At 40.9% G+C, this 16,935-nt stretch overlaps 1 protein-coding gene and 1 pseudogene across 5 annotated transcripts in view; one reads left to right on the top strand and one right to left on the bottom strand.

The window, feature by feature from the left end:
* CFAP210 (cilia and flagella associated protein 210) overlaps positions 1-16,935 on the top strand; it is a 48,262-nt gene that overhangs the window by 18,657 nt on the left and 12,670 nt on the right. For all 4 annotated transcript variants that reach the window (XM_054257547.2, XM_054257549.2, XM_054257548.2 and 1 more), the window contains one exon: positions 8,680-8,836. In XM_054257547.2, coding sequence (XP_054113522.1) covers positions 8,680-8,836 — 157 coding nt within the window. The remainder of the gene's footprint in view (positions 1-8,679; positions 8,837-16,935) is intronic.
* LOC103793741 (small ribosomal subunit protein uS17m pseudogene) lies at positions 11,771-12,308 on the bottom strand (annotated as a pseudogene). The gene has a single exon (XR_013518891.1). The product of XR_013518891.1 is annotated as a small ribosomal subunit protein uS17m pseudogene (transcript).

The following is a 16,935-nucleotide window of genomic DNA, read 5'->3' on the forward strand; positions in this document are numbered from 1 at the left end:
TGTCACAATAATGCAGTATAATAAAAAACCATACAGTCTAGTGGCATACAAAAAAAAAAAAAAAAACTGTTTACTTCTCATGCATCTGGGGGTTGCATCTGATTCCTGTGATCTAGGCTGGAATCAGCTGGGCAACTTTTCTTTTTTTTTTTTTTGAGACGGAGTTTCGCTCTTGTTACCCAGGCTGGAGTGCAATGGCGCAATCTCGGCTCACCGCAACCTCCGCCTCCTGGGTTCAGGCAATTCTCCTGCCTCAGCCTCCTGAGTAGCTGGGATTACAGGCACGTGCCACCACGCCCAGCTAATTTTTTTGTATTTTTAGTAGAGACGGGGTTTCACCATGTTGACCAGGATGGTCATGATCTCTTGACCTCGTGATCCCACCCGCCTCATCCTTCCAAAGTGCTGGGATTACAGGCTTGAGCCACGGCGCCCGGCCAACTTTTCTTTAAGCTGTAGGACTGGCTGGATTTGCTCATTGTTGTGGGGAGGATTCTGAACCACTCCATGAGTATACATTCTGAGGTTCAGGATGAAGCAGCCGTCTAGGGAAACTTTTCACCTGGTATTGACGGAGATTCGAGAGAGCTAGCTCAAGCTTGCAATAACACAGCTAAACCCAAAGTCAATGGACGAGGAAGTATACTTGGCCTACCATCAATCCAAAGCAAGTCACACGGCCATCCCCAACAACAATGGAACAGAGAAGTAGACTTCCATGAGAGTGAAGCAGGAAGGGAAAGGGAGTGAAGCTTTGTTGAACAATAAATCTAAACTACCACAGTATTGTTGTTTTGGTGTATAGCCATGCAGAGTTTTTTTTTGTTTGTTTTTTGTTTTTATGAAGAAGGCATCAGGCTTATTTAAATATAATTTGTATTCATTAAAATTCACCTTTTAAAAAGTATAACTGCATAACTACCACTTAAATCAAGATATAGAACATTTCCGTCACCCTCCCAAATTTTTCTCATGCCCCTTTGCTGTAAGTTCTCTCCTGCCCCCAGCCTCTGGCATTCATTGATACAGACATTTTTTCTGAGCATATGTACTCACATTTTATAAAATGAAGTTTGAATGAGCAGTATTGTCTTATTACATGCTTTTATCATGTACCTGTATGTCATATGTATTTATCAAAATCACATTATGTCTAAATGACACAGACATCAGTTATCAGAATATATATATATTGCCAAATTGTGTATTTTTCAGTTCAGTCCTCAATAACAAGGGAAGAAAATGTTTGGATTTATTGTAATTTTTTTCTTTGGTAGTATAGAAATCTAAAGGTTTGTACAAGTTAGGGACAAAGCCATTGGCAAAGGGAGGCAAGTATTTGGCCAGTGAATCACTTGTGTTTGAGAAATCTCTCTTGTTATATTGGAGCTCAGAGGTGGCAGTCAGATTTCTAGCAAGCTACCTTGCACAAGGCAGCCTGTGAAGGCAAGTGCTAACACCTTCACAACCTATCTATCTACCAATAGCCTTTGTATCTAGGCTGTGTTTCGGCCACAGCATGTTTTTTCCTTGTGGTATATCTCAGTAGGTTAGAGGTTCAAGCTGGTATAGGATTTATTTTAGTTGTTTCTTTGGAATATCTTCAGTGCAGTCTAGGAAATGTTCATCAAACTGTGGTCAGCATAAATTCCTTTACTTACTTCTCATGGTGGGCTTTGTCCTTGTGGATGGTGACCAAGTGTTCCTTATCCTCACTGTACTCTCAACTCTCCTATTTTCGTTTGAAATTTCTTGAAAATTCAGTTATGTTGATAAGACCAATGGAACAGAATTTCCCACATTAGATTGGTTGCATTGTGGGGAATTAGGAGAGGAAGGATGTTGTAATGGTTAATATTACATGTCCATTTGACTGGATTGAAGGATACCTAGATGGCTGGTAAACTATCTTTTCTGGTGTGTCTGCAAGGATGTCACCAGAGGAGATAGACATTTGAGTCAGTGGACTGGGAGAAGAAATCCCACCCTCAGTAGGGTAGGCACCATCCAGTCGACTGCCAGCACAGCTGGAACAAAGCAGGCAGAGAAGGGTGGGCTAATCTTGCTTGCTGAGCCTTCTGGCTTTCTTCTTTATCGGTGCCAGATGCTTCCTTTGATTTTCATGCCCTTGGACATCAGATCCCAGGTTCTTCCGCCATTACACTCTGGGACTTGCACCAGTGAGTTGCTCGGGGCTCTCGGGCCTTTGGCCACAGACTGAAGGCTGCACCATGAGCTTCCCTGATTTTGAGGCTTTTGGACTCTGACTGAGCACTACTGGTTTCTCTCTTCCTCAGTTTGCAGAGAGCCTATTGTGGGACTTTTTGCATGCCCTATTAATTGTATTACCAAGTGCTACATTGTGGTGACTTAAAATATTTCCATACATTCTTTGATACTCTGTCCTTCAGAGGATGGAGCCCAATTTATTTCCCTCTTAAGTGTGGCTATACATAGTAACTCATTTCCAAGAAATAGAATGTATGAGAAATAATGGTGTGTGACATCTAAGTTTAGGATATTTAAAGGCACTGTGGCTTCCTCATTGCTGTCTTACATGGATTGCTCATTGGGGAGCCTAACTGCCATGGTGTAAGGATACTCGGGCAGCTCAATGGAGGGGTCCATGTGGCAAGAACCTGAGGCATCCTGACAACAAATATGTGAAAATGGAGTCTCCAGCCTCCTTTAAGCCCTTGGATGACTACTGCTTCAACTGGCATCTTGACTACAAGATAGTTGAGAAGTATCCAACTAAGTCACTCTCAGGTTCCTGACTCTCAGGAATGGTATTAGATAATAAGTGTTTATTGTTCAAAGCTATTAAGTTTTAGAGTAATTTGTTACCCAGTAATAGAAAATTGAAACTCATTGCACAGCTGCTGGCCCTGTGCCTCAAAGTGAAAATTTTCACTTTGAACTACAAAGCCAAGATGACACCACATGTGTTACAGCAAGGTTTACTGAATATTTTAAGTCCACTATTGACATCTACTGCTCAGAAAAAAAGATTCCTTTCAAAATATTACTGCTGATATTGCACCTGATTATTGTCAGTGAGCAGTAATAAGAGCTATGATGATTTCAGGTATAACCTTAAGACTGAAAAAAAAGAAAAAGGACTCTGATGATGTACAGGAGATTGATGTTGTTTTCCTTCCTATTATCATCCATTCTGCATCCCATGGATTGAGAAGTAATTTAGACTTTCAAGTCTGACTGTTAAAGAAATACATTTCATAAGACTATAGCTGCCATAGATAATGACTCCTCTAATGGACCTGGGTGAACTAAATTGAAAACCTTCTGGAAAGGATTCAGCATTCCAGATGCCATTAAGAACATTTGGGCCAGGTGCAGTGGCTCACACCTGTAATGTCAGCACTTTGGGAGGCCAAGGTGGTTGGATCACCTGAGGTTAGAAGTTCAAGACCAGCCTGTTCAACATGGTGAAACCCCATCTCTACTAAAACTACAAAAAATTAGCCGGGCATGGTGGCTGAGGCAGGAGAATCTCTTGAACCCAGGAGGCAGAGGTTGCAGTGAGCCTAGATCGCACCATTGCACTCCAGCCTGGACAACAAGAGCGAGACTCTATCTCAAAAAAAAAAAAAAAAAGAAGAGAACATTTGTGATTCATGGAAGGTTAAAATATCAACATTAATAAGAATTTGAAGATGACTGAGAGGTTCAAGACTTCAGTGGAGGAAGTAACTGTGGATGTGGTGGTAATAGCAAGAGAACTAGAAATAGAAGTTGAGCTTGAAGATGTGAGTGAATTGCTGCAATCTCATGAGCAAACTTGAATGGATGAGAAGCTGATTCTTATGGATGAGCAAAGAAGGTAGTTTCTTGAAGTGGAATCTACTGCAGGTGAAGATGCTGTGAAGGCCATTCAAATGGCAGCAAAGGATTTAGGATTTTACATAAACTTCATTGATAAAGCGCAGCAGGTTGAGAGGATTGACTCTAATTTACAAAGAAGTCTTACTGTGGGTTAAATGCCAGCAAACAGCATTACATACTAGAGAGAAATCTTTCATGAAGAGTCAGTCAATATGGCAAACTTCATTGCGTTCTTATTTTAATAAACTGCCACAGCCACTTCAGCCTTCAGCAACCACCACCCTGTTCAGTCAGCAGCCGTCATTGTCAAGGCAAGACCCTCCACCACCAGAAAGATTCCGACTTTCTTAAGGCTGAGATGGTCGTTAGCATGTTTTAGCAATAAAGCATTTTTAAATTAAGGTATATACATTTTTTAGACATGATGCTATTGTATACTTTAATAGACTATAATAGAGTGTAAGCATAACTTTTATATGCAATGGGAAACCAAAACATTTGAATGACCTACTTTATTGAGATACTCATTTTATTGCTGTAGTTTGGAACCATATCCAGTATCTCTGAGGTATGCCTGTACTTTACTCGTTAGCTCGTTTTTGTTTGCCTCCCTCACTAGACTGCGAGCTTCTTGAGTGAGCCCTGTTTGTTTATTCACTGTAGTAGAAATTCAATAAATACTAGGTAAATGAATGAGAGGTCTAAGGATTAGAGAAGAGTTAGGTATAATTATTAAGTCCCTACCTTATGTAAGTGAAAAGACGACGGTACTGTTCACCAAAATAAAGAGACCAAAAGAATCGGTTTAGAAGAGGAGGATGATGAATTTGGTTTTAGACACAGAGAATGTAAAGTAGCTATGTAATAGCCAGGTGATGATGCCTAGTGGGTTGTCTCTATAAGAATCAAGGTAGGCTGGGCGTGGTGGCTCATGCCTATCATCCTAGCCGTTTGGGAGGTCTAGTGGGAAGGATCACTTGAGCCTAGGAGTTCAGAGACCATCCTGGGTAACATGGTGAGACTCCTATGGAGTCCTAATTAGGGAAAAGGAGTTTGGCTGGTGGGAGCAAGAAAAAGCAAAAAGACGATGCAGATAAGCTACAAAATCAGCCTTTCTTCCTGGTCCAGGACACATAGCCCTTCTGTACAAATATGTACATGGCTCACTCAAGAAGCTCACAGTCTTCCTGTGCCCAACTTCCACCAGCCATCTACAAGTAAGCTCACTGCAACCTTGGTGTTATCAGTACTGCACAAAGCCCTCCTCAGCATACAGTATAAACAGTATCCTATAAAATCTCTAGCAAGGCTTGTTTCCTTGCAGGCAGCCTCTTTCTTGCAGGCTGCTCACTGCCTCCCTGGCAATGTATTTTTATACTTTCTCTAATAAATCTGCCTTTCTTTATCTACAATTGTTTTGGCAAATTCTTTTACCCCCATATCAATAGCCCTTCCTTCCCCTACAACAACTGCATCTTTAAAAAAAAAAAAAATGCTGGAATTAGTTGCGTGTGGTGGGGCATATCTGCAGTTGTAGCTACATGGAAGGCTGAGGCAGAAGGATCGCTTGAACCCAGGAGTTTGAGGTTGCAATGAGCTATAATTGTACCACTACACTCCAGTCTGGATGAGAGAGTGAGACCCTGTCCCCCAAAAAAAGTTTTTAAAAATGAAAGAAGCTAAGTTGTCTGTTGTAATAGAGAGACCTCACTTTGGATGTCTGATTGCTATCCTTTTTTTAAGGCTTCACCCTCACTTCCTTCTTGGCCCTATATCTGTACAGGCTGATAAGAAGACTCCTGGAACTCTTCTCCTCCTCTTTTGGCACTAGTGCTTAATTTAAATCCCCCATGCTCAAAAACTTTTTCTCAGTTCCACCTCTTAGCCATAATAAAGGCCCAAACCCACTCCCTCTGCTCTGTCCAAGACAATCAAGACTGACTTATGCCTGCCCAGCTCTTCCCAGGAGTCCCTCATGTGAGTAATACTTTCTACCAAGTTTTCTGGGGATGTAGTGTCATCAACCTGGACATCTGAACCAAATTTTGGGCAGTGGTCTTTCTTGCTTTTACAGGAGAATTATTCAACATCTATATAAGCCCAAGAATCAGATCTGTGCTAGATAAGTACAGATTTAGAACCTTCAGAATGTGAATCAAGGATAGCAGCGAGTTGACTCAAGGATAGCAAGGCATTGACATATTCAACTCTGATTGCCAAGTAGAGGCTGCCCAATGCATTGGTTGCGAAGGACCAAGAATCAGCAGGAAAGAGTTCTGTGTTGGTTGCTGACGTCTGCGTTGGGACTGGGAGTTGGAAGTAACAATTATGAATGTTATGTATTTCTTCCTTGAACTAGAGGATCTCAAATTTACTTCAATAAGTTAACTTTGCATTAAGCCAAATTAATAGCAGATAGATGAGAAGTCTATTCAAACTACTCAAACTAAGGAAAAAGACTCTTGACAGCTAATTAAATTTTTTAATTATTGTGAATGATGTAAGTCACTGTTGATATATTATCTTTTAAGTGACTTTAGAGACAATTTTGTTATTATTCTCAGAATAGGTAATTTTTTTGCTGAAATGATGAATTATTCAGTGGATGCAAGTTATAATCTTAGTGATTTCCAGATTTGTTAAGAAATGTTAAAGCTGAAAATTTTTAAAGTATCTTGTTTTCCCTTAAAGTAGCAATTAAAAAACTTCAAAAGCTTCTATTCTTAGAATTGAATAAATCTCTTCTTATAATGTTCTTCAAATCTTTTTTTTTTTTTTGAGACAGAGTCTCACTGTAACCTAGGCCAGAGTGCAGTGGTGTGATCTTGGCTCACTGCAACCTCTGCCACCCAGGTTCAAGTGATTTCCTGCCTCAACCTCCCGAGTAGCTGAGACTACAGGTGGGCACCACCATGTCTGGCTAATTTTTTTTTTTTTTTAGTAGAGTTGGGGTTTCATTGTGTTGGCCAGGCGGGTCTTGAACTCCTGACCTCAGGTGATTTGCCTGCCTTGGCCTCCCAAAGTGCTGGGATTATAGGCATGAGCCACCACACCAGACCATGTTCTTCAAATCTTGACTGTTGACTTGTGAGTTCGCTTCTAGGAGATTGGTAGATATAAAATATTAAATAGTTCTAACAAAATTTTGGAAACTTGAGGGGTGTTTTAGGTCAATGATAAACTTTGTTTCTCATTGGCCAGCAGTAATCTTTTTCTTATATCCTCCTAAAGAGAGTGACTCTGACCCTAAAGCTTATTATTCTGCACAGATTAATCAAGTAGGAATCTCCTGTCCTGATTGGCTTAACAGTAACAAAGTGAACATGTTGGCTCACTTAACTGTATGGTCCTCCATGGCATAGGGGAAGGAAATTTTCCCTTCCCTGAAGCTAAGTGAGGAGACTTCAGTAAAAAAATGTTTTCTCAACTGGGTGCATGTGAAAGAAAGGTTGGCTGGACACATTGGCTAAGGCCTGTAATCCCAATGCTTTGGGAGGCTGAGGCGGGAAAATTGCTTCAGACCAGGAGTTTGAGACCAGCCTGGGCAACATAGCAAGAGCCCATTTCTATAGAAAAAAGTTTTTGTTTTTTTTTTTTAAAGAAAAAAAGGTTTATTTCTTAGTCATTCATCTATTTAGGTAGGTCGTCGATCTATATTGTGCCTACCTGTTCAGGAAAAAAAAAAGAGCAAGAGAGAGGGCAGATAGAGTAGTGAGAAAGCCTGTATACTTGTTGATTGGCTAACAAGGATGCACGTGTTTTCCATGGACAAGCAGATAACTTGGACTTGTGCTGTCTTACCAGTATGTAGAGGTTTGACAGCCAGATGAGGGGCCTTTGAGACCTGGAGTCTGTAATAAACTGATAGTGGGAGCTCCTGCTAGTGATGGTGGTGGGGTTTATGGACAAGTTGAAGAGATGCAGCAGGAGCTAAATTCTCCAGATCAGGACTCTGCAGTGAGGAGGACCCTCAAGGATCTCTGAAGAACTCACATATAAGTTCTGAAAGAGCCAGGAAGGTTCATCACTCAGAAGAAATTATCCGCTTGTCGGTATTGGCTAGAGAAAGCATTACAACCCCAGTGGTCAATTGAGTAAGGAGACCTGTCTTCCTCTCATTCCATCAAACCCCGTTCATTGAGAGGCTAGGCCCACTGTTTATGTAGCGTCACCTAGGGCTGAAGTTGGGAAGCACTAGGGATTAGGAGCTTTCTGTAAAATAATGTCACCATTTCTTCTTACTGTCATTCCATTAACTGGTTCTTTCTAAAGGAAAGGAACACTTACTTGGGTGAATAATGAAATAAATTTTGAGGAAAGGAAAGTATTGCCAGTTGTAGGTTAACCGAGATTGGATTAGTTTACTATTACTACTATTTAATGTCTGTTCTTTTCCCCCAAAGAAATTTTTTTATTTTTTGTTTTTTGTTTCGTTTTGAGGCAGAGTTTTGCTCTTGTTACGCAGGCTGGAGTGCAATGGCGCGATCTCGGCTCACCGCAACCTCCGCCTCCTAGGTTCAGGCAATTCTGCCTCAGCCTCCTGAGTAGCTGGGATTACAGGCATGCGCCACCATGCCCAGCTAATTTTTCGTATTTTTAGTAGAGATGGGCTTTCACCATGTTGACCAGGATGGTCTCGATCTCTTGACCTCGTGATCCACCTGCCTTGGCCTCCCAAAGTGCTGGGATTACAGGCTTGAGCCATCCCCCAAAGAAATTAACAAGTTCTTCCTTGCAGCTTCAAATCATTCAAGGTTAGAATTGAATTCATTTCTTGAAAATATAACCTATTTTTCTTCTTTGTTCTCAATTATAATTATGTTTTTGCTTTAGAATAAAGGAACATGAGGAAGAAGAGGAAAGAAGGAAAAAACATGAAGAAAAAGATGCTGAGGAAATAAAGCGACAGAATGCACTATATGAAATCGAAATGAGAAAAAAACTAGAAAAGAAAAAAGAAGAGATACATGAAAGCAAGAGACGGTTTCTTGTAAGTTGAAAATACAAAATTTCCAAAAAGGTTCAAAGTCAAATGCCTAACTTTTAAAATTGATACATAATATTTGTACATGTTTATGGAATACATGTGGTATTTTGATAGATGCATACATTATGTAATGGTCAAGTAAGGGAATTTCAGTTATTGGTCATCTTGAACATTTATCATTTCTTTGTGTTGGGAACATTTCAAATCTTCTAGTTATTTTGAAACATGCAATGTATTGTCAACTCTAGTCCCCCCACTATGTTATCAAACACTAGAAATTACTCCTTATGTCTAATTGTAAGTTCATACATCCTTAACAGCTTCTTATAGAATAACTGTCATTCTAGTTCCTGCCTTCATTAGATCATTTTTTAGTTCCCACATAATGAGTGAGAACATAATACATTTGTCTTTCTGTGCCTGCAAATGCCTAACTTTTGATAATAAAAAAATAGTAGAGTAGAAGATCTACGCCCAAGTTGCTATTAAGTTGGGAGTCTTAGGGAATGCATACTTTTGTGATAGCTATATTTGCTGTGGTTTTATGTGCATGTGCTCTCATGTATGAACAAGAAAGAGAAAATGAGATTAAAAAAATGAATTTATTTTCTAAAGAGTTATGAAGAATGAATGGGGTGATTTATATTTGGTGTCTATTATGCCATTATTATGTGCTCCACAAATGGTAATATTTTTGTTGCAGTTCACCACAGGGGCATGTCTGGAGGGTCTCCTAGTCCTAGTGCCACTGCTCCCTAGTTCCAGGCTGGGGCTTTCCCTAGCACTGCTGAGGAGCCACCTTGTGCATGCAGCTCAGCTCCTGGAGGGCAGAGGAGAGAGGCCGAGAGTGCCTGAAGGCTCAAGAGGAGGATAAGAGGATAAGGATAGAATTATGAGCAGTGCCTGAAAATGCCTAGCCTATAGAGTCTGAGAAGGAAATTTATAATTAGGTGAATGTAGTATTGAAAGATGCAAATGGCATCTCGGAGGACTTACAATCATTCAGAGGAGCTGACCATGAAATGCAAGAAGCAATCCAGCAGCCAGCAGATGAAAAGTTGCAAGAGAAGGCATGGGGGTGCATTTGTTCCACTGGCAGGCAAATTAAAGAAATTGTATGGATGTTCTCAGTGGTTAGAAGCAGCATTAAAAGGTCTTCAGGGAGTTTTGGCAAGTAACCCATATTCTTCCACCCAGCGTCTAGCATATCAACAGGCATTTGCTAAAGAGTTTGCAGAAATTCTTCATTTCACATTCTGGTTTGATGAACTCAGGATGACAAATCCTGCTTCACAGAATGATTTCACCTATTATAGAAGAACATAGAGTTGTATGAGGATTAATAATGTACTGTCAGGCCAGACATAGTGGCTTCTGCCTGTAATCCTAACACTTTGGGAGGCTTAGGCAGGCATATCTCTTTGAGCTTAGGAGTTCAAGACCACCCTGGCAACATGGTGAAACTATGTCTCTACAAAAACCACAAAAATTAGCCAAGCATGGTGGCACATGCCTGTGGTCCCAGCTACTCAGGGGGCTAAGGCTGGAGGATTGCTTAAGCCGGGAAATGGAGGTTTCAGTGAGCCAGGATCACGCCACTGCACTCCAGCCTAGGTGACAGAGCAAGACTCTGTCTCAAAAAAAAAAAAAAAAATCAATCAGTCAAACAACACAATGAGGCATCTTTTCACTCTTGTGGCCCAGGCTGGAGTGCAATAGTGTGATCTCGGCTTACTGCAACCTCTGCCTCCCCGGTTCAAGCAATTCTCTTGCCTCAGCCTCCCAAATTGCTGGCATTACAGGCTCATGCCACCACACCCAGCTAATTTTTTGTATTTTTAGTAGACAGGGTTTCACTGTGTTGGCCAGGCTGGTCTTGAACTCCTGACCTCAGGTGATCCACCTGACTTGGCCTCCCAAAATGCTGGGATTACAGGGGTAAGTCACTGGTGCCCAGCCCCGTTTTTTTGGTTTTGGTTTTTGGTTTTTTTTTTGAGACATAGTCTTACTTTGTCGCCCAGGCTGGAGTGCATTGGTGCGATCTCAGCTCACTGCAATCTCTGCCTCCTGGGTTCAAGCAATTTTCTGCCTCAGCTTCATAAGTAGCTGGGACTATAGACATACACCACCACACTTGGCTAAGTTTTATATTTTTTTTTTAGTAGAGATAGGGTTTCACCATGTTGGCCAGGCTGGTCTCGAACTCCTGACCTCGTGATTCTCCTACCTCGGCCTCCCAAAGTGCTGGGATTACAGGTGTGAGCCACTGTGCCTAGCCTGAAAAGTTGATTTTTTGAAAAGATAAACAAAATTTACAACCCTCTAGTGAGATTAAGAAGAAAGGAGATCTAAATTTAAAAACTCAGAGATGAAAAGAGACATTATAACTGATGCTGCAGAAATTCAAAGGATCATTAGAGGCTACTATGAGCAACTATATGTCAATAAATTGGATAACCTAGAATACACAGATAAGTTCCTAAACACATACAGCCTACCAAGATTGAACCATGAAAAAATCCAAAATCTGAACAGACCAATAACACGGGATGAGATTGAAGCCATAATAAAAAGTCTCCCAGTTAAAGAAAAGCCTGGGACCCAATGGCTTCATTACTGAATTCTAGCAAACCTGCAAAGGAGAACTAATACCAATCATACTCAGACTACTCTGAAAAATAGAGGAGGAAGGAATACTTTCACACTCATTCTGTGATGCCAGTATTACCTTGATACCAAAAAGACACATCAAAAAAAGAAAACTACAGGCCAGTGTCTCTGATGAATGTTGATGAAAAATCCTTAACAAAATATTAGCAAAGCCAGGTGTGGTGGCTCACGCCTGTAATCCAAGCACTTTGGAGGCCAAGGCGGGTGGATCACCTGAGGTTGGGAGTTCAAGACCAGCCTGACCAACATGGTAGAACCCCATCTTTTTTTTTTTTTTTGAGATGAAACAGAAAACATTCTTTTTCCGTAACATAAGCATGGCAATCTTTCCCTTTAGCTCCTTCTTCCACTCCCCCGGTCACTGTGCTGAAGAGATACTGAGTTCTTCCAGATTTTTGGTTAGCTGGGTGGCTTCTGGACTCAGTGGACTCTCCAGGTAGGCAGTTCCTGCACAAGGTTTTCCTGTCACTGGATCTATGACTTTTCCAACTTTGAAAACGATCTTGGCCAGTTCATGTTTCACATGCTTTGTTCGTGGAACAGGTAAAGCTCTGAGAAGCACAATATCTCCAACTGTGCACTGCTGAAGGGCATCGTGAGCAAAGTAGGTTTTCCGCTTATTATAATACTTTAGTAAATAGGGATCCAGAACAAGCCTGGTCACTCTCACTTTAGCAGTCTTTTGCATTTTTGTCCCAATCACCTTCCCCATGAGCCATTTGGCATGGACGGATGAATGAACTACGGACATTATGTGGCTTTGGTCACCTCCTCCACAACTCTGCAGCCACCTGCCCCGAGGAGCACCGGTCGCAAAACCCCATCTTAAAAAAAAAAAAAAAAAATTAAAAAAAATACCAGCAAACTGAATTCAACAATACATAAGAAAGATCATTCATCATGACCAAGTGGGATTTATCCCTGAGATGCAAAGATGGTTCAACATATGTAAATCAATTAATGTGATATATAAACAGAATAAAGGACAAAAAGCATATGATCATTTCAATTGATGCTGAAAAAGCATTTGATAAAATTCAGTAGCTCTTCGTGATAAAAATCCTCAAAAAACAGGATAGAAGGAACATACTTCAGCATAATTAAAGCCATATATGACAGACCCACAGCTAGAATCATGCTGAATGGGGAAAATTTGAAAGCCTTTCCTTTTTGGAACACAACAAAGATGTCCAGTGTCACCACTGTTATTCAACAGTGTATTGAAAGTCCTAGCTAGAGCAGTCAGACAAGAGGATGAAGCAAAGGGCATCCAAAATAAAAAGAAAAAAGCCAAATTATCCCTGTTTGTTGATGATATGATCTTATATTTGGAAGGCCCTAAAGACAGTGCCGAAAAAGTATTAGAACTGATTAACAAATTCAGTTAGTTGCAGGACACAAAATTAGCACAGAAAAATGCCACAGAAAACAATCTGAAAAAGGAAATCAAGAAAGTAATCCCACTTAAAAAGCTACAAATAAAATACCTAGGAATTAATCAAAGAAGTGAAAGATCCCTATCATGAAAACTATAAAACACTGATGCAAGAAATTGAAAAAGACAGAAAAAAATGGAAAGATTTTCCATGTTCATGGATTGGAAGAATCAGTACTGTTAAAATGTCCATACTACTCAAAGCAAACTACAGAGTAAATGTAATCCCTGTCAAAATACCAATGACATTTTCACAGAAATAGAAAAAACAATCCTAAAGTTTATATGGAACCACAGAAGACTCAGAATACCTAAAACTATCCTGAGCAAAAGAATGAAACTGGAGGAACCAAATTGCCTGACTTCAAATTATACTACAGAGACATAGTAACCAAAACAGCATGGTACCAGCATGAAAAAAGATACATAGACCAATGGAATAAGAATACAGAACCCAGAAACAAATTTACACACCTCCAGTGAACTCGTTTTCTCAAGTGTTTATTTATTATAAAATTATTTTTGAGATAGAGTGTTGCTCTATTGCCCAGTCTAGAGTCCAGGGGCATGATTTTGGCTTACTGCATACCTCTGCTTCCCAAGTTCTTGTGATTCTCCTGTCTCAGCCTCCCAAGTAGCTGGGAATAAGGCACCCACCACAATGCCCAGCTAATTTTTGTGTTTTTCAGTAGAGATGGGGTTTCACCATATTGGCCATGTCTGGTCTCAAACTCCTTCCTCAAGTAATCCATCTGCGTCAGCCTCCCAAAGTGCTGGTATTACAGGTATGAGCAGCCATCCCCGACCACCTACAGTGAACTCATTTTTGATAAAGTTGCCAAAAACATACATAGAGGAAAAGACAGTCTCTTCAATAAATGGTGCTGGGAACACTGGGTATCCATATGCAGAAGAATGAAACTAGACCCCTATTTCTCACCATGTACAAAAATCAAATTAGACTAGGCACAGTGGCTCACACCTGTAATTCCAGTATATTGGGAGGCCAAGGCAGGAGGATCACTGGAGGCCAGGAATTTGAGACCAGCCTGGGCAACATAGCAAGACCCCACCTCTCTCTATATATATATTTAAAAATCAAATCAAAGTGGATTAAAGATTTAAATCTAAGAGCTCAAACTATGAAACTAAAATCCCTTGTTGAATTGTGAAGAAAACCTTGAAGAAACTCTTTAGGACATTGGACTGGGCAAAGATTTCTTGAATAATACTCTATAAGCACAGACAACTAAAGCGAAAAGGGACAAATAGGATCATTAAAAAGCTTCTGCACAGCAAAAGAAAATAGTGAAGAGACAACCCACAGAATGGGAGACAGTATTTGCAAATTATCCATCTAACAAGAGATTAATAACCAGAATATATAAGAAGCTCAAACAACTCAATAGAAAAAAAATGCTCTAATAATCTGATTTTAAAATGGGCAAAGATTATGAATAGACATTTCTCAAAAGAAGACATACAAATGGCTAAGAGGTCAAGATAGTTTGGCTGTCTCCCTACCCAAATCTCATGTCAAATTGTAATTCCCAGTGTTTGGAGAGGGACCTGGTGGGATGTGATTGGATCAAGGGGGATTGGATTTCCTCCTTGCTGTTCTTATGATACTGAGTGAGTTCTCATGAGATCTGGTTGTTTTAAAATGTGTAGCACCTTCCCCTTCACTCTCTTTCCTGCTGTCATGTGAAGATGTGCCTTGCCTCCCCTTTGCCTTTTACCATGATTGTAAGTTTCCTGAGCCCTCCTCAGCCATGCTTTCTATACAGCCTGTGGGACTGTGAGTCAATTAAACCTGTTTTCTTTATAAATTACCCAGTCTTAGATAGTTCTTCATAGCAATGTGAGATAGGACCAGTACAGAAAATTGGTACTGGGAGTGATGCATTGCTATAAAGATACCTGAAAATGTGGAAGCAACTTTGGAACTGGGTTAACAGACAGAGGTTAAAACATTGGAGGGCTCAGAAGAAGACAGGAAGATGAGAGAAAGTTTGGAAGTTCCTAGAGACTTGTTGAATGATTGTGACCAAAATGCTGATAGTGATATGGACAATGAAGTGCAGGCTGAGGTGGTATTAGATGCAGATGAGGAACTTACTGGGAACTGGAGTGAAGGTCACTGTTACTATGCTTTAGTAAAGAGACTGGCAGCCTGAGTCCCTGCTTTACAGAAACAGAGCAGGAATGTTTTTTGTTTTTTGTGTTTTTTTTTTTTTTGAGACGGAGTTTCGCTCTTGTTACCCAGGCTGGAGTGCAATGGCGCGATCTCGGCTCACCGCAACCTCCACCTCCTGGGTTCAGGCAATTCTCCTGCCTCAGCCTCCTGAGTAGCTGGGATTACATGCATGTGCCACCACGCCCAGCTAATTTTTTGCATTTTTAGTAGAGACGGGGTTTCACCATGTTGACCAGGATGGTCTCGATCTCTTGACCTCATGATCCACCCACCTCGGCCTCCCAAAGTGCTGGGATTACAGGCGTGAGCCACCGTGCCTGGCGAGCAGGAATGTTTTTAACAGCACCCAAGTCATCTCTTGAATGCTTTGCTGCTTAGAAATTTTTTCTGCCAGATACCCAAAATCATCTCTCTCAAATTCAGAGTTCCACAAATCTCTCGAGCAGGGGCAAAATGCCACCAGTCTCTTTGCTAAAACATAACAAGAGTAACCTTTTCTCCAGTTCACAACAAGTTCCTCATCTCCATCTGAGACTACCTCAGCCTGGACCTTATTGTCCTTATCACTGTCAGGCTTTTGGCCAAAGCCATTCAACAAGTATCTAGGAAGTTCCAACTTTCCCACATTTTCTTCTTTTCTTCTGAGCCCTGCAAACTGTTCCAACATCTGCCTGTTACCCAGTTCCAAAGTCACTTCCATATTTTCAGGTATCTTCTCAACAACACCCCACTCTACTGGTACCAATTTACTGTATTAGTCAATTTTCATGCTGCTGATAAAGACATACCCAAGAGTGGACTATTTACACAAGAAAGAGGTTTAATTGAATTTATAGTCCTACATGGCTGGGTAAGCCTCACAATCATGGTGAAAAGCAAGGAGGAACAAGTCACATCTTACATGGATGGTAGGAGGCAAAGAGAGAGAGCTTGTGCAGGAGAACGCCTCTTTATGAAACCATCAGATCTTGTGATACTTATTCATTTTCATGGGACCAGTAAGGAGGAAATTGCCCCCATGATTCAATTATCTCCCACTGGGTCACTCCCAGAACATGTGCGAATCATGGGAGTACAATTTGAGAGAAGACTTGGATGGGGACACAGAGCCAAACCATGTTAGCTCCAGAAAGGTAGATATAGCAACATCTTGCACTGTGCACCTGGAAAAGTGTCAGGCAGTCAACACTAGTCCATAAAAGCAGTTGAGGGGGCTATACCCTGCAGAGCCACAGGGGTGGAACTGCCCAAGGCCATGGGAGCCCACCCCTTGCATCTGCATGCCCTGGATATGAGACATGGAGTCAAAGAAAATAATTTAGGAACTTTAAAATTTAATAACTGCCCTGCTGGGTTTCAGACTTGCATGGAGCCTTGTAGGCCCTTTGTTTTGGCCAATTTCTCCCTTTTTGAAACAGAACATTTACCTAATGCCTGTATCCCCATTTTATCTTGAAATTAACTAACTTGTTTTTGATTTTGTGGCCTCAACTGGGAGGGATTTGCTTGTCTCAGATGAGACTTTGGAGTTAGACTTTGGAGTTAATGCTGGAATGAGTTAAGACCTTTGGGGACTGTTGGAAAGGCATGATTAGTTTTGAAAAATGAGAAGGACACGAGATTTGGGAGGGGTTAGGGGCAGAATGATATGGTTTGGTTCTGTGTTGCCACCCAAATCCCTTGTTGAATTGTGATCCTGAATGTTAGAGGTGGGGCCTGGTGGGAAGTGATTAGATCATGGGGGATGGTTTCTAATGGTTTAACACAATCTTCCTAGTGCAGTCTTGTAAGTGAATTCTC

This window comes from Callithrix jacchus, chromosome 6 (genome assembly GCF_049354715.1).
Source record: "Callithrix jacchus isolate 240 chromosome 6, calJac240_pri, whole genome shotgun sequence".
NCBI lineage: Eukaryota > Metazoa > Chordata > Mammalia > Primates > Cebidae > Callithrix > Callithrix jacchus.